Source organism: Alnus glutinosa, chromosome 3, assembly GCF_958979055.1.
Source record: "Alnus glutinosa chromosome 3, dhAlnGlut1.1, whole genome shotgun sequence".
Taxonomy (NCBI): Eukaryota; Viridiplantae; Streptophyta; class Magnoliopsida; order Fagales; family Betulaceae; genus Alnus; species Alnus glutinosa.
The window spans coordinates 32,625,403-32,643,286 of record NC_084888.1 but is presented as its reverse complement, the minus strand read 5'-3'; the positions used below and the strand labels follow the sequence as shown (position 1 = coordinate 32,643,286).

Sequence of the window (17,884 nt, the reverse complement as noted above, 5' to 3'; positions counted from 1 at the left end):
ATATAGATTAATTCGTCTAAAATTTAATGATGATTTTTACTGCCAAATAAAAAAATAAACACTTAAAATACATGCATAACATTTATCTTAGATTAAAAGAGCCAATTATAAGGTTATGTTAGTTAAGCTATAGTCCAAATTCTTTACAAGTACACCTAATTTGTTTGATTGGAAATATACAATAATTAGTCCCATTCCCGTCTTCATCAGCATGCAGCAAGATAACCAAGAATGCTTTAAAAAAAAAAAAAAAAACAAAAAACAAAAAAACAAAAAGACCAAGATGGACGTACTTTAATTGGCTAATGAATATATATCGTCTCTTCTCTGGTTCTTATCACCATTATTGTTTATTTTCCTGTGTTGACATTACGAAGAAATTACGTGATTGAAAATCCATAGCACCTACCTTCTAATCTTCTTCGTTCTTCGTTCCATCGTCACCTCATATGACTAATTTTATAAGTTCTTTATGTGTTTCTTTTATATTCTTCTAAGAATGATGTGATTTTTAAAATTACTATTTGATTAAAATTTAATAGTACTAATCAATTACAAGTTTGATGATGATTTTAAAAGCCACTTTAATTTTGGATGGATACGAAAGTGACGCATAAAAGACTTCTAAATTACTAGACCTCATATTAAAGAAACTAATTCAAATTTAATTTTAATGGTTGAAGTGTCAATTGACATAGTCTCCCATTACGCTCAATTAAAACTTGTCACGTGTATCAAAAGTCATGTCATCATGCCACGTATGCTCTACCTCCTTCACCTCACAAGAGGGGGCAACCACACCCTGGCAGTGTTGAAGTGGAAGGTGGCTCGCGTAACCACTCCACACCAAAGGGGTGGGTCGTGCAATCACTTCAGCATTGGGAGTAAAGCCATCTCATTCACCGTTACAGGGGTACCACCCCCATTGCGAGGGCGGAGGGGGTAGCCACCGAGCCCCCCTCGAAACATTCTTCCAAAATTTTGTATTCAATTCTCAATTTTTGCCTACTTCAAAACTCTTTTCGAAACCTAAAACCTAAATCGCTTTTTAGAATTTTAGCAAACCGACCCTAATCTTGATTTTCATAGAATCAAAACTTAATAGAACAAATAAAACAAATATTGATACGCAATTGTTGTATCGACAAGAATCCTTGTCAAACATAAACTATATAAACAATACATATCACGACTTGGAGATAACTTGATACATACGTGATGTCTATCTTCACGAGATTGTTGACAATAATTCAGTGCTGATAAAACTCAAGGGAGAAGACAACAATTTTTTGTTTTTAGTCCTATAGTTTCTATAAGGTGGGAGAGACCAACTTTAGCTATTCTAATTAGACGAAAATCGCAAGCTCTCTCGTAAGTCCGATTGACCAGTACCATCAAAACATGAGTCTGATTCAAGGCGGCTAATACTAATATGATTGTAGATTCTTATTTCAGGATCGAGTCGAACTCTCACTCTAGTAAATATCCAACCACTTAAGAATTTCTTTGAAGTCACTGAACCACCAGCCTTCTTGATTGCATACGTACGTACCGTTCAATCGTATCATTTCTGATTTGTTGCTTTAGGTTTTTAACATGTTTCCAAAAAACATAAGGACGTGTAACAGCAAAGTTTGAGATTTGTTTTTGCAAGTGGTTGTACCATCCTAATTCCTAAGAGATATTTTAAACTAAACTTGGTCAAAGTAATGCTATTTTATACAAAAATTTGACTTGACTTCAATGTCTTAATCAGTAGGTTAATAATTAGAATACAACATGAACGCTCATGATCAGATTGCCCCTCGTGGGTTACACTTTGTAATTACGTCTTATTTCTGAGATTCTATTTGTGTAAAATATGTTGTTCCATCATGCCCAATGAAAAACCCTAAAGCAAAAAGGTTTACATTGTCTTCAAAGCAAAAGGTTTTTTTTTTTTTTTTTTTTTTTTTTTTTTTTTTTTAATAAAAAAGTATCGAATTACCGGTCGTTTTGAGAAAAATGGTTCAAATTAAGATATCCAAGTTTCCAAATGTCTCAATAAAAGTTAATTCGTTAGGATTTACTCTTAAATCTTGCCAAAATTTTTAAAATACCTATGTGTTTATTTTTATTTTTTAAAAAAAGTATAATTTTTTTTAAAGATTCAGGCATGAATATTTTTGAAAATTCCGTTAAATTCAGACCAATTCCTAAATCCTAGCAATTTTTTTTCCTCAAAAAAAAGAGAGAGGTATTTTGGAAGGATTTATCAACAAATTCTAATAGATTACCCCTTATTGAGATGTTTCAAAGTTCAATACCTTTTTTTAAAAAAAAAACGGCAAATAATTCAATATATTTTTATGAAATTATCATTTTTTTTTTTTTTACAAGAAACACGAGCCGAGAGTCTAACACGTCTTTAATTACTAATGTGACACCGGCCTCCAAACTTCCGTTGTAGCAAAAGAAGATAACCACGGCACGTAAGAGTACTCTAATAGAGAAAGCTCACATGATTTTCGTTTTCTGTTGTCATTTTCAAGTGATTAACATCCCATTAAACATGTAACCACCAGATGATTATGTATAACATCAGCTGATCAGCTCCGAATATCCTCAAGGGATTTATAATGTTCCAACAAATTATACCCACACACGAAAAAGAAAAAAAAAATTAAAATAATAATAATAATAATAGCAAGAGTCATCACCATCACGTTGTTCATGGCCCCAAATATAAAGTAAAGTTTGGTTAAGTAATGTTGATTAGACCCTCGAGACATCCTAATCCAAAAAGATAAGGACGTGTGTGATGAAAGAGTGCAATAGTCTAATGCCTTAAAAGGATAAGCCTTTTGGAATGATAAGAAGCCAAACGAAAGCAGATTCCTTGTGCATAAAGTTCATCCATTGTAGACTTAAAGCAAGTTTACATAATTCAAGAGGGAAATGGAGGGGAGCTAAATTACAAAGACAGAAAGCATTATGTATTACAATTATTTTAGAAAGAAAAGAAAGAAAGAAAGAGAGAGAGAGAGAGAGAGAGGCATCATCTAGCTAGGATAGGTGACCAAACAATCTAGTGCATAAAAAAAGATATAAAAGAAGACAAAAAGGAACATACCCTTCGTTGTCTTTAATAAGGACTTAACACCAGGAATTATCACCTTCAACATATGGTTCATATTGGCATATTGCTTTAATTTATTGAACCAATACAAATTTAAAAAGCAACCCTTCAAATTAGTTGTCTTCTTTGTTTTGTCATCCATTTTTCCCACTATTTTTATATGGTTTATCAGTATTTTTCGATGTAACTACCGAAACAAACAAATAATGGTATTTAATTTGTTCATTATCTCTTTTAACATCTTTAAGAAGGATGAAGAATCCCGGCAATTTTAAAAAAATTTCCCATCCATAATTTCTTTAATCTAAGCCGTCCATCTAAACTAACAGTTCTTAATAAAAACACGTCGTCAATCCGTGTCTCAACCTCAAAAAAACCGGATCAGTATGCGTCTCTCTCTCTCTCTCTCTTGAAAATGGCCGGCCTATAAAGATAGATTATTTTATTTTATTTTTATTTTTTTTAAGAATTTCTTTAATTTAGTCTATTAAACTGACATTTGTCTTTAAAACATGTAATTGAAGTATTGACAAAATGATTTAAATTTACTATTTTCTACCAGCTTAAGCTTTTGCAATAAGTGGTGATTTAACATAATATCATAACCAGACCTTAACTCCATAAATTGCCTCATATTTTAATTAAATATTCCAATCTAAAATTTAGAAGAAAACTTTATCCACTCTAAAATTACTCTAGGCTTATTCTGATTTATTTTTTATTTTTTATTTTTTTAAAGCTATGCTATCTTCTTTTACTAAAGGGTAAAAGCCCCAAAGCCCTAAGGCCCGGAATCAGGTCCTCTGTAGTTCAAATAAATCGGAGAGGAGCCGATTCTTTTAAAAATACTGGCAAAATATTATTATTTTAGATAATTTTACTCTTTTATGTAAAAGAAGTAGCTCCTCTCCGGCTCTTGAGGCCCCAGCCATTGATTGATGTAGGCAAGGAAAGGGTGTTGAGGGCAGAAACAGACATCTGTGTGACACTTTAATCTGTCTTGAAAAGGTTGTGGAAAAAGGATTAAGATAAAGAAAAGCTTTTGGTTAGATAGGACGGAAAGAGTAAACAAATAGGGCGTAGGCTTTGACAAAACCTATGATTGGTGAAAATGCTACCAAAAAGAAAAGAAAAGAAAAGGGTATTCCCTACAGATAATGAGAAAAATAGTTGGTTGAGGCGTCGGGCATGTGAAACTCTGGTAGGGTCATGATTCAATTCAATTTGAGGGGAAAAAAAGAAAGCCTGTTTCAACGGAGTAATTTTTGTGTAATCCAGCTTTGTGCCTTTAATTTTACTGTGCGTCTCGATAATCATGCCGGATTGGACAATTCCTGTCAATTTTCGTGGCTTGAATTATTCAACAACTCATTTGCCCATGTTTCTGCTATCTGATTACCAAAAAGACTCTTCGCAACACCGGTTCTCGATGTGGAACTGGTTGGTAAAATCATGTGGCGGGCCAAGATTCCAAACCAATTTCTTTTTCTTTTTCTTTTTCTGTTCAAATAAGATTTTATTCTGATCTATGCATCAACGCACGACTAAAACATGTTTGGTATTACGTTCAAAAATAGAGCTTGTGTGATAATACGACGAAACGATTAGGTCGTTATAAATGGTATTAGAGTCGCGTAATAATGTCGTGTGGTACTATTAGCATCACATGATTGACGTGGTACTTACGAAGACGTTAGGGATTTAAGAGAGAAGTTTGTACCATCTGGTCTCAAATTGAGAAGATCCGAATATGAATAACTCACATACAGTGTGTGGTTTATAAAGATATTTATGTGTGCTATATTAAGTGATTTTATGAAAGTTTCAAATAAATTAATTATTTTGGGGTGATAACGCATATATGACTAGAGTTTTTCCTAGGTTGTGAGAACTTTTGTTCGTAGGAAAAGCTGGGGGGTGTTTGGCAAGCATTTGGCTCTGTTTGCTAACTCCTCGCACCCCTTTCCCCCTCCCCCACCCCCGACACATTTACTGTGCATACAGGGCATGCACAGCTCTTTAGCAAAAAAAACTGACTTGCCCATCAGCCATAATGGGCAAGTCAACCGGTGAAGCTTCTTCAAGAAGCTTCACTCATGCATTTTGCCCAAAATACCCCTTCACCTAATTAGCCTTTCCACACAATGGGTGATAGCTTGTAGGGGCATTTTGGATACAATGCATGAGTGAAGCTTCTTGAAGAAGCTTCACAGGTTTGATCTTCACTTAAGGTTGATGGGCAATCTTTCCTTTTTCTGTCAAAAGACTGTGCATGTCTGACGCCGGAACAGAATAGCGATTATTCTGTAGGCTAATCAACAGGTAATTTGCAAGGAAGAAACTAGAAAATTCACCCCAAAACAAAGAGAAAACTCTGAATTTTGATAACTAATCAATAATAATAAGCTGCTGAAAAACGCCCACAAGCTAGGCTTTAATAGCTGAAAATTAGGTCTTTAGAAGAATTTTGCCAAAAATAGCAAAATCCCAAAAAGCCTAATAAATCTCCTAAGACTTGAAATAAATACAAATAAGCATATTATGGAAATACTTTGTACCAAAGAATATCTCCAAATTAATGAAAAATACTTGGTGCCAAAGAATGACCATATTTTAGGGAAAAAAATAATAACTATAATATTACTTTACGACAACGTAAATATAAATATGAGAATTCTTTAAAAGATGATCAAGAGATTTGTCGATAGTCTCTTCTTTCCTTCTTGGTATTTCTCTTGATGGATGTTGACAATTCGGTAGAGAATATCTTCTAAATCACAATTTGCCAAAGGTCTCTTCTTTCCTTCTTGAGTAGTTGACCATTCCCTTTTCTTGCTTAAATCAAACCAGTCACATCGCCACATCATAGACTAATTAATTCTATAGTTGCGTCCGATTTCTTCCTGCATCAGTCTCACTGGGTTGGAAAGAATTCGTCCTCGAATTCGAATCTTTTTTACCTCGATCTTTTGGAAGGCCGATTAATTCATTCCATCTCGTATTTCTCAATACCAAAATAACTTGAAACCAGAAGATAAATAAATTGCAACTCATCACAACAACTAGCCTCACACTAAATTGAAATAATTCAATCTTCTCACGTCTTTTATTTATTTTCTCCAATTTACGCTCCATAAAAGTCTTCAATGAATTATCAATTCTTTTTTTACCACAAAAATTAAAATTGTCATCCATCACACCAAAACTAACATTCAAATTATTACTAGAAGAACTTGATAGAAAATTTTCAATCCCAAGAAAATCAACATAACTAATTTCCTCATTACTCAACTGAAAATCCCTCGTTATGTGGACTTTCATCAAAGACATGGTAGTCATTATTTTCTTCAATAAATTTTATTGTATTACCCACAAAACTTACCTCTTTCAATAAATCTTCTTCTTCATGATAGACATCATAAATTGGGAAAGAATTCCAATCCACAAATCCTTGTGAAGGATTTTCTACATCTTCATGTTCAACATCATCATGAACATCTCCATGTATGAACTCCTCATCAACGAACTCGTCTTCTTGGAACTCTTCATCAACAATTTCTTCATCCTGACCACGTTGTTCCCGGTATGGAGCAGGATTGTGATACGAGATGTCGAAGGTGGAATCGGAATCGGAGTTCATCTCACGATTGCCGACTTCTTGCGCCGCTAGGCGCTGGGCTAACTCTGCAACTTGCCTCTGCAAATCCTCAATCATCATATCCTGAACATTACAATCATGGTGCGGAGCTTCCTCATTCGGAACCTGCTCACGACGATCACCACGACTACGACCACTAACCATCGAAACTGATGAAGAACGATCATGGTGCGGAGCTTCCTCATTCGGAACCTGCTCACGACGACCACCACGACTACGACCACCAGCCATCGAAATTGATGAAGAACTCGTCTCAGGAAAGTGCTGAAGCTCTGATACCAATTGACGCCGGAACAGAATAGCGATTATTCTGTAGGCTAATCAACAAGTAATTTGCAAGGAAAAAACTAAAAAATTCACCCCAAAACAGAGAGAAAACTCTGAATTTTGATAACTAATCAATAATAATAAGCTGCTGAAAAACGCCCACAAGCTAGGCTTTAATAGCTGAAAATTAGGTCTTTAGAAGAATTTTGCCAAAAATAGCAAAATCCCGAAAAGCCTAATAAATCTCCTAAGACTTGAAATAAATACAAATAAGCATATTATGGAAATACTTTGTATCAAAGAATATCTCCAAATTAATGAAAAATACTTGGTGCCAAAGAATGACCATATTTTAGGAAAAAGAAATAATAACTATAATATTACTTTACGACAACGTAAATATAAATATGAGAATTCTTTAAAAGATGATCAAGAGATTTGTCGATAGTCTCTTCTTTCCTTCTTGGTATTTCTCTTTATGGATGTTGACAACTCGGTAGAGAATATCTTCTAAATCACAATTTGCCAAAGGTCTCTTCTTTCCTTCTTGAGTAGTTGACCCTTCCCTTTTCTTGCTTAAATCAAACCAATCACATCGCCACATCATAGACTAATTAATTCTACAGTTGCGTCCGATTTCCTCCTGCATCAATGTCCTGCATGCACAGTAAAATGTCGGGGGTGGGGGAGGAGGGAAAGGGGTGCAGGGAGTTAGCAAACAGGGCCATTGTGTTGTGAAATTTTTGTTTGAGTAGTTGTAAGAAGTGATTGATGTAATATAAAGTATAAAAAAGTTTAGAATTGTTTTATAGAAAAATGAAAAAGTTTTGTTTTGTAATGGTTTTTTTTTTTTTTAATTTATTTGAATAGTAATAAAAAATTATTGATGTAATATAAAAAGTGAAAAAAAAAAAAAAAAATGTTAGAATGTTTTGGATTTGACTTTTTTGAGAAAAGTGAAAAAAAAAATTGAGAGGAGATGAGATGCTTGTCAAACGCCCCTCTAAATTTTAAGCTTCTTCCAGTGTTTTTTAAACTTTTTTTACTGACCAGACCCATTTTTACTTGTCACAACTTTTCATATGCTAAAAGTACTTCATTCGTTGGAATACTTAAAACAATATACATGTTTGTAATAGATTAAGATCATCTCAAATTATTTGCCTAAATTTGAAAGAATTCGGCCAAGTGATTGTTTATGAGACCCACACTAAATATAAATTAGGCTACCCAACTACTTATCCGGCCAGATAGATTTCATAAGTAGTCTCTCACAATTACCTGTCCGAATTTGAGAATTCGTACAGATAATTTAAGAAGATCCTAATATATTTGTAACTCTTATGCTAAAGTGCCATTTTGGAACCATTCATATTTGTGTTAAAGGGAGCGGGGAGTGGTTAATAGTAAGTATGGTGTAAAATAAATTGAGTTGGGAAAAGTAGAGCGGATGAGAAAAACGAAAATACAAGAGATTAATGCATTTAGGTAGAGTAATTTTTATGTGAAAAGTTCTTTGGATTGATACCATCACAAAAGAATGAGAGATTAATGAAGTTTGGCCATAAGTGCATATATCCCTAAACTCTGCTTGAGTGCTTGATACATCTACAACATACCCATTAAAGATTTTTCATAGAAATAAATCTGATAGAAGATTATAAAATATAGTATGGACCATGGACACTACCAATAGTCCAATATAATACGATTGGTTCTGGTACTACTCTAGCAAGTGGGATGCTTTTAAATTGCTTCAATCTATCCATTCACGCCTTTTAGAGAATTATTTTAACACAAGTAAACTCCACTCAGAAAACTATCTTTTTCTTTTCCCCTCTTTTCAATCTAATACTTAATCCTGGCCTTTTTCTTTTTAAACTGAATCCGTTGAGATTGAGACGTGTCTTATAACCAGACATACAAGACATGTGTTTCAATTCCAACTAAAACTGAACCCAAATCAAATCGTAATATCATTGTTTAAACCTTTTCCACATTATTAGATGTGCAAGAAAGATTAATAAACCTTAAAAAAGAAAAAGAAAAAGGGGGTTTGATTTTCTTGTTTTAAAATTTGAAAGTAGCGAATGCATGCTTTATTTGCAGCAACCTGGCAAGACACTACTGCATGAAGGTGTATAATAAGAAAGCAAGCAAGCAAGCGAGCCCCTCCAAAAGCAAGGCAGGCAAGCACGCGCATAATCCATGAGGTGGTGTGTCAACACCCCAACCTCTCAAACGTCAATCCATTTGTCCAGTGCCATTAATCTTTGCAAATAGTCAAAAAGGGACAACCAAAAGCTAACGCAGAAAGCACGATAAAGATAAAAGAATTGAGCCAAACATCAACTACCGCCATCACTTCTTAACATACAGAAATTTACAAGTTGCTTATAACAATCCTGTAATAATGAGCATTTCAAGAGATAGAAAATTCAAGTAGACCCACAAAACCTATAATAAAAGGTTGAAAATACAAAAAGAAAGAAAGAAAGATATGTAAATGTTTAGAAAGGGTCCATCAACTAGTCGCCCTCCACCAATTCCAATCTCAGGAGAAATGGTCGGCTGCTAAAAAAGATACCCAATCTCCAATCTCTTCTCCACCACTACAATCATCTATATTGAAGAAAAAGAAAAAAAAAAAGGGACAAAAAATAAAGACCAAAGTCAGACAAATAACTTTGGCCATGTTTCTGGGTTTTCATCACAAAGGTAGCCCACCACCCACACTCAAGTTTCTTGAGGCTAGGATGAAAAAAACAGAGAAATTAAGGAGAACAATAAGCAAAACTCTATGTAAAAAAAAAAAAGTAGGCTTGGGAAGAAATATGGAAACAATTTTCCCAACCAAAACATTAAAGGTTCACACCTGATACTTGTTTGACCTTCAAAAGCTTGAACTAACTTGCTTTTGTTCTTGGTTGCTTGCCATTGTAGAAAGGTGGAGTGGACACCACAATGTCTGTCCTCTAGCAGGCAAAGTATCCCATTAAGATCTTTCACCCTTTTAACACTACTTGTCCTTTTCATTGAATTCCCTGTCCTCCTCTTGTTCACTTCCAAAAAGTAAAAGCTGGCTATTATATTACTTTTCTTCTTCATTGCTTCGTTTTTTTTTTTTTTTTTTTTTTTTTTTTTTTCAAATATCTTTTGCACCTACATTTAAGAAACAGAACAATTATTGAAAAATCAAAGGATGGAAAAATCAAGATGAATTGAGTAAGGTAAGAGGAAGACATGAAAATCACAACAGACAAAAAAAAGGCGACAATGTGTTTTGTCTTTCTTCAGTTTGAGCTCATGGTTACACACTCTCTCTTTCTTTTTTATCTTCAAAGTTTGATGCTTCGAACAGACATATGTGATTGTGAGCTAAACAAAAAAGAATTACTCAACAACATAAGTAAATTCCCTTATTCGAACAGGCACATGTGATTTTGTAGGCTAAACTTTGACGAGCAAAGAAAATAAATGGTGTCCCCAACAGTCAAACAAAACATAATCACAAGGAAAAACTCTTTTCCGGACCACGGAGATACCTTTAAACAACCACAATGATTTGGTTACCCACCAAGTTACCAAAACACCCTCACAGCTTTTTAAGGAATTTCATTTCTAATTGACTAAAATATCAATAATCTATTTTAAGAATAGTGTCGGTAGGCTGACAACAGCGGGGTCAAGAAGAAAATGATATGACCAGCGCATCCAAATACAGAAACTGACAATATCAAAATCTGCTCGTGATATATAATTTATTACAAAACCTACACCTTGAACATTATTGCTAAGAAAATTATGAAGTTCTAAATTCGTACAATATGATAATGTCAAATGTGTACATTTGCCGTCAGGTGAATTTACTTTTGGAAGATGGAGACCTCTAAAAAGTTGAAAGGGTAAATTGGGCACATGAATCCTATAAGGTAGTTAAGTGACCTTTCTATTATATATATTATTTCAAGACAGAATCCTTCCTGGCTGATCATTTCAATTCTATTATGGTCCACTAAGATGCTTTCTTCGAAATTTTGATATGAACAATTGAAACTTATCAAAACTTAGCAGAAAGAGAATGCTTACAATTTCTTTAGATTGGTTGTGACGTTGTTGGCAGTAGTCTAGGTGTGTTTTGGTGTAGCTTGCTTGAAAGCTACAGTGGGAGCTATTCTGCAACTCCTTCTCTGATGCTCCAACACTAGTTCTCCAGCAAACCAGTCAAGCTTCTCGAAATTGCGTGGCTCTCCAATCCTCTTGCCTCCAAAGAGCACCGATTCAACATTCTTCTGTTTTAGCATCTCATCTGCTAGTCCAATGAGCATCTTTACATTGCTGGGACTTGCGTCTGTATCCACATTGGGTCCACACCGCCCCAAGCTTGACCCATTTGCCTGTCATACCAATGTGGAAAGATGTGCTTCAACTAAATACACACACACACATATATATATATACCATCCAACTACTAGCTATATTATACCCAAAATTCTCGACAGATGATTCAGTTGGATCAAGACCACAACTTATATGTAGACCTAGTTAATCAATTAGGTTCAAGAACCATCAAGATTGAGTCCCCACCCCAAAGAAAGAGAAGCAACATCATAAAATCAACAACCCGAATACTAACAAATTGAAAAATGCTTAATAATGACACACCACCAAATCCATACTCCACTGCTTGGCCTGAGAGGGTGCATAGTTAATGTACGGAATAAAGTGATGGCCATTGACTACCCCATTTGGTGAGAGCCCTAATTGAGCTCCAACTTTCCCTTGAAGTGACACTGTACAATTATATTACACGGGCCAGAGGATGGCTATCTTAAAATTGCTTCATTTTTATTCAAGAACAGGCATAATAAGTCTACTGGATTTATTGAATGCCTTCGATGACAAGGGCCAAATTATTTGGCTAATCCAGAGGAGTATATCCAAATTAAAGGAAAACCTCATCTTCTTTCTGTAGAGTCTAGGTGTTTAGCATTAACATAGTATAAAGATGACAAAATAAGAAACTAAATCCTCGTACATTGACCTCACAAACAGGATATCATAGCTGGCGCTTATAATAATGACTAAAGCCAAGTGTGGAAATTTGTTTTGCTGGTTCCTTTTGGGGAAGGCTATGAGCATGATAATCTGAATGGTAATTATGACCACCCGCAAATACCCCACTTGCTCTCCTGCAATTCCTATCCACTTGCAGGTAAAACACAAGGCAAAATATCCAGACACTATTATTTTTCAGTAGGTTAAGTTTGGGACAAAAAATAGACTCTACTTTTGATAGTGAAACTGTGAAAGTAATAGATTAACAAAATTTTCCAACAATGAAAATAGAATTAAATTCATGGTTCTAAACCTGCCCTGCATTTGGATTTGTAATAGGTGGAAAAAAATTTAGTTTGATATTTAGGAATAAAGCTGGAAACTCGTTAGCTTTAATAACAATTCTTCGGTTCTGCTTTTTTAGAACACAGAGACGTTTGTTATACAACTAAGAATTTTTAAAGAATTTATCGCAAAGAAGGCGTGATCAAAAGGCAAACAAACCGAATTTCTCGTACAATCCAGCAACTTTAGCTCTAAAACGCTTTAAAGTAACTGACACTTGGAGCAGAAGACTGTAAATTCAAAGGAGGGACTTGGCTAGCCTGCGCCGATTGAAATTTTGAAAACATGGGTGTCTAGACTCTAACCGGAACCCAAAAAAGCAGCTAGGCACTAGAGCCAACAAAAGTCCAATTTGTGGGCAAACAAAACGGTGCCATCCCAACCATCACGTGCAACCCAAAACGGCACCCCCCTCAAAACAGACCTATAGCGAACACGGAGACACGGTCCCCCATTGCTCCCATTGGTCACCGGACTCTGAACCAGTGAACCGCATGGGTTGGAGCGACCCCATTGTCCCAGGCCACCAGCAACACGTTACAAAACAAACCAACATTAATTGCACGAACCCAAACTCCGGCGCACGTTAGCCACCCCCATAAATATGTACCTATAAATGCATGTATAGCTATATGTCTCTGTGCGTATCACGCAAAGACAAAGTTCTTGACTCCTACCAGCCTGGCCAACATTGTCTATTGCGCCAAAAACGGCAAAAAAATCCAAAACGAAATTCAAGAACTTGTACATAAGGTCGTAACATTTAATTATTATTATTATTATTATTTTTGGATGAATAAGGTCGTAACATTTATGTAATGTAATTGTTTATTATATGCGGTATGCGCACGTTAAGAGTGTAGCGGGCGTACCTGAATGCGCACGTAGTTACTGCTTCTACACTGGCCAAATGCCATGGCCACAGACTGGTCCACCAACTCGGCCGAGCCGTCCCCGGAGATCCGAGCCATGGGTCTAGCCCATTCCTTGGCCCTCCAATTCTTGATCTGATCGCACTCGTAGTTCACCTCCAGCAACTGACCCGTCCCTATAGAGAGCACCAACAGGTCCTCCACTCCTCGCACGAATGGGAACTCTTGCTTGTTGTGCAGCACGTGTGTGATCGCCGCGGCGGTCGGGTTGCTCATTGCTAGACCGCCGTCGACCGCGATGCACCGGCTTTGGCCGTCAACGGACCGCATTTGGACCGGTTCGAACAGGCTCGGCTCCGCTGACGTGGCGCGGCAGACCTCCCAGAGGCGGAAGTCGAAGCTATCGGTCTCGAGAGCATCGGCTCGGGAGAACAGAAATGGCGCCGTACTGGACAGGTCGTAGCAAGGGATCAAAACTGGTTTCAACGTATCCTTGAGCGTCAAGGTACGGTTGTTCTCAGTGAAAGCCTCTTTCATCGCTTTCTCTAGACCGGCCGTGGACGCGCCCGTCGGGCTACCCGAGCCGCCTCTGATCAGCCGTCGGAAGAAGCCACCACCGCCGTTAGAGCTAGAACCAGAGGAGGAGCGGTAAAACCTCTTCCCCTGTTCAGCGAGAAACCTCCACGTGTCCTCGGCCTTGAAAATCGGACGGCTCTGGTCCTTCGTGGCAAAGAGCATCGCGCTGAAAATGCCTCCGATGCCGGAGCCGGCCGAGACGTCGAAGTAATCGGCGATTCTGGCGTCCGGGTTGCCGGATTTCAATTTGAGCGCGTGCTCCAAATATGCCAGAGCTTTGCCGGAGAGAATGCCTCGCATGCCGGCGCCGTCGATGCTGAGAATGCAGACTTTGCCTCTCTGGTTCTTGATCGCCGAGACGCTATTATCTGCGGCGGCCAGTTGGGACTGAGCTTGAAGCTGAACTTCAGTGGGCGCGGGAGCGATGGGCTTGGGGATCCAGAGCTTCTGATCGTCGTAGCCAAACAGGAACTTGCTCTCCAGGATGGAGAAAATTTCGTAGCTGAGCTTGTCGGTGTCGATGCTCGGTTCCTGCATTTCCGAAGGATTCGAACCCATTCTCTCAAAGTTTTTCTGATATAGAAGAAGTGCTTTGGATTTTGCTCTTAAATGAACCTAATCAATCTTCGGCTACTGTGTTAGATATTAAGATTCCTTGCATGCCCACCTGGACTGCTTTAAGAAAACTTCTCGAACCAATCGTATAAAAAGCTACAAGAGTTCAAGCTTTCTCAAACATGGCTGAGCAGTAACAGCAAAGAGGTTTTATCGCAGCTCAATTCGGCAACAAGAATTTTGACCTTGAAATTCACGCCCGCGAAATTCCTGCCAATTTTTTGTGTCAAAAAAAAAAAAACAATCAGTTTCAGGAATTTATGTCTCAAATCCCAGCTTTAAATGTATGACAATCCCCCCTCCCCCCTAATAAGAACACTCCATAACACACCACTTTATATTGACAAGAATTGCTCAACACAATTTGTCCAACTCATCATCGCCTTCAATAGAGCGCACCCAAACAACTACAAGAGCCTCCAAACGACGCTTTTCCTCCCACCAAACACTCGCTTTTACCCAATCATTTCGTTCTCCGGAACAAAAGCAGAGAACGAAGCAGCCCTCAGCAGCGGTTTCGCACGAAGCCCTCCCACCCACTCTCTTTCTCTTTTCTCTGATATGTTTCTTTCAGCAGAGCACGCCAAAGCTAAGAGAGCTCTGAACAAATGCATGAAAAAGATCAACGGACCAACTAACCAACCAACCAAGCGGCACCAAAAACAAAAACGAAAGAAGCCAAAGAGTAGGGAGGAGGAGGCAAGAGCGCAACAGTTGCAGAGCATGTCTGTTTTATTATATAAACCTCTTTAAGGCACCATATAATTATACAACATTTCTCTCTCTCTCTGAGTCTCTCTCTTTCTTTTTATTTATTTATTTATTTATTTTCTTCTCCTATATTATCTGACCACCTTAACTACACAACGGGGTGGCGGGTACGGTTCTCTCTTAACCCTGGGTTACGATTTGAACCGTGAACGAATTGGTCACCGACGGTTGTGCCCAGTCATCCCCTGTTCTGTTGCTGGATCCAACGGCTGCGATTGGGTTTCTGTTTCTGCGCGTCCGTGATCAACGGTCAAAATTGAGAAACAAAATTTCGTCTCCCGCGCGCCTTTGTCGTTACGCGTGGGGCCCAGATCCATCCCGAGTCGGCAAAGGAATGGAGACCCACTATGGTTTTTTTTTCTGCGACGAATTTGCCCTTGATTGGCTTGGGAATAGGTGGGGTCCACTTTGCCCTACGTGCTGACGGGTACAGTGGGTCAATGGTAGGTCACGACCTGGTACAGTGGGTGTTGCCGGTTAGGACTTTTTCAGAGTTTCGAATCGCGGTGAATCCTAACTGTAATTCTGTAAACGTCTACAATGGATAAGAACTTCTATTTTTATTTTATTTTATTTTAAGCCACGAAAATTAGATTATCCAAATGGACAACGTGATTGGTGACAACTAAGTCGAGGATTTGACTCAGAAGTCAGTCAGACCAATCATGGTATCTTTGACTGTATTCTTTGGTAATTCTCCTTCCTTGGTGTTTTTTCTTTTTATATACATTAAAAAACTTAAAATGCTTATTTGCTTTTGCGTTAAAAAACAAAAAAGAATATAGTAAAAACTTAAAATGCTTACTTGCTTTTGCGTTAAAAAACAAAAAAGAATATAGAAAAAACTTAAAATGCTTACTTGTTTTTGCATAATTTTTTTTTAATGAAGAAAAACCCTTTTAAGACGGGATCACTTTGTGTATCCACTTTTATTAGATAAACTTCAGACTCATATAAAATGTTCCTCCCACACGAAAGTATGAGTGCATGTTTATGTCATAATAGAATATTTTATGTATGTTATTTAGCTGGACAAAATTTTTGAGGGAATTAATTTATTAAATTGACATTTATCTTTAGAGTATGTGAAAATTAAAAATTAAAAATACGTGTAAAAATTACATATCTTATTAAAAATGCATGTGATTTTTACGTATTCTCAATACAAATGTAAGTTTAAAAAATGGAGTTGGAAAGATTTTCTTTAATCCATTTTTTAAAAAAAAAACAAAAAAACACTTTTTCCTATTTGATTTTTGTAAAAAATAAATGAAAATAATTTTACCATTAAACAAGAAACATTATGTAGAATATCTTGAATTTTGAAGAAAAACATTTGGACTTAGAAATAAACCTAGTCCAAAATGTTCAATTAATGCACTCTCTTTCAATAAGAGGCTGAAAATGACCATGATCATTCCTTCTGTTATTGCCAACGAAATTAGAACTAACATCCTCTACAATTTTAAAAGAACTTGAAATTTTCAAATTATGTGAATTTAAGTTCTTTTTTTACGTCGAATGATGTGTTGAAACTCTTTTTACCTTAAATATAACTTAGCTTGCGTTAAAATAAGTTGGGTTAATATTTTAAGGCAAGTCTCTCTTGAGCACGATCGGTAGCCTTATATTGGCCGGACTCCGGAGCATCTTATGTTATTTGTAGAAAAAAAAAAACATAATGACAATCCAGCATTGGAATGAGAATTTTTATAATATTGCTGATGATTTTATATTTTGGATCAGGAAGATGAAGAATCAATTGATCGGACACTGTGTTTTATATTTATATAATCTTCAATAAATAAAAAAATAATATAAGGATGATTTTGTCCGGTGTACTAACAGAAGAACACTCCAATACCTAAGTCAATATTAGAAAATTGTTGTATGGTAATAGAATAAACTAGATGGTTTCATACATCTCCATAGCTCTTTTTCTTCACGTTTTAGGCAAACTAAATGGATTCATACATCTTGATAGCTCTTTTTCTTCACGTTTTGGGCACTCTTTTCTCTGCATGAGCCCCGTCAAGTATCCCCTTGCTATATGTAGTGAGAAACTCTTGTGAAAGGCCAAAAGATGGCATGTTGTTACTCCATATTTCATCTAATGGGATTGGGAAAAGGCCAAGCTCAATTTTCCATATATTTTTATTATATATCATTAGCATGTCCACTTAAATATTGAAAAGAGGGGGATATTAAATACTTACTATTAATTTCTCAGTTGTGGAACTTGTAGCACATAAAACCTATTTGTTTGATTAATTTCTTTATCAGCAAAATTTTATTTTAAACTGAGTTAAAGAATTTTTCAATGTTTCTTGATCGTATATTTCATTATAGTTCTATGATTCAAAGTACCATTTCCTATTTGAACCCTTTGAATTCCATATTCGAAATGTACCCACATGTGTTATATTGGATTTGAATTAGATTTCGGATCAATCTATACTGATTGACTACCTCCATTATGTTGTTGCCAGCAAATATCACTATTTCTGGTTTTGGATCTTCCAAACCATTCCCGCTGGAGATCCAGACCCTTTTTTTTTTTTTTTTTTTTTAAAATGATCCTTTGATAAAATGATTCATTCTCTT

General features: G+C 36.4%; 1 protein-coding gene across 2 annotated transcripts; it reads right to left on the bottom strand.

Annotated features, from left to right (window-relative positions):
• Nucleotides 1-9,379: 9,379 nt before the first annotated feature.
• On the bottom strand, nucleotides 9,380-15,248 carry LOC133862805 (patatin-like protein 6). 2 transcript variants are annotated; one of them, XR_009899313.1, is made up of 5 exons: nucleotides 14,841-15,248; nucleotides 13,319-14,719; nucleotides 11,133-11,440; nucleotides 9,919-10,205; nucleotides 9,380-9,665 (listed from the first exon to the last, which is right to left on the bottom strand). XR_009899313.1 is itself a non-coding variant. In XM_062298678.1 (4 exons), the coding sequence occupies exons 2-3, from the start codon at nucleotides 14,450-14,452 to the stop codon at nucleotides 11,171-11,173; spliced, it is 1,404 nt and encodes a 467-aa protein (XP_062154662.1). In that variant the 5' UTR covers nucleotides 14,453-14,719; nucleotides 14,841-15,248; the 3' UTR covers nucleotides 9,380-10,205; nucleotides 11,133-11,170. The 2 variants fall into 2 exon arrangements, 1 of the variants encoding a protein (XP_062154662.1); XM_062298678.1 differs by having other exon boundaries at nucleotides 9,380-10,205.
• Between the last annotated feature and the right edge of the window lie 2,636 nt (nucleotides 15,249-17,884).

What these genes read in the sequence shown, in the direction of transcription:
- LOC133862805 (XM_062298678.1), bottom strand. Translation starts at nt 14,452, where the DNA reads ATGGGTTCGAATCCTTCGGAAATGCAGGAACCGAGCATCGACACCGAC. An exon ending in GTAACTACGTGCGCATTCAG is followed by an intron (nt 11,441 to 13,318) that starts GTACGCCCGCTA and finishes TTGGTATGACAG; the next exon opens with GCAAATGGGTCAAGCTTGGG.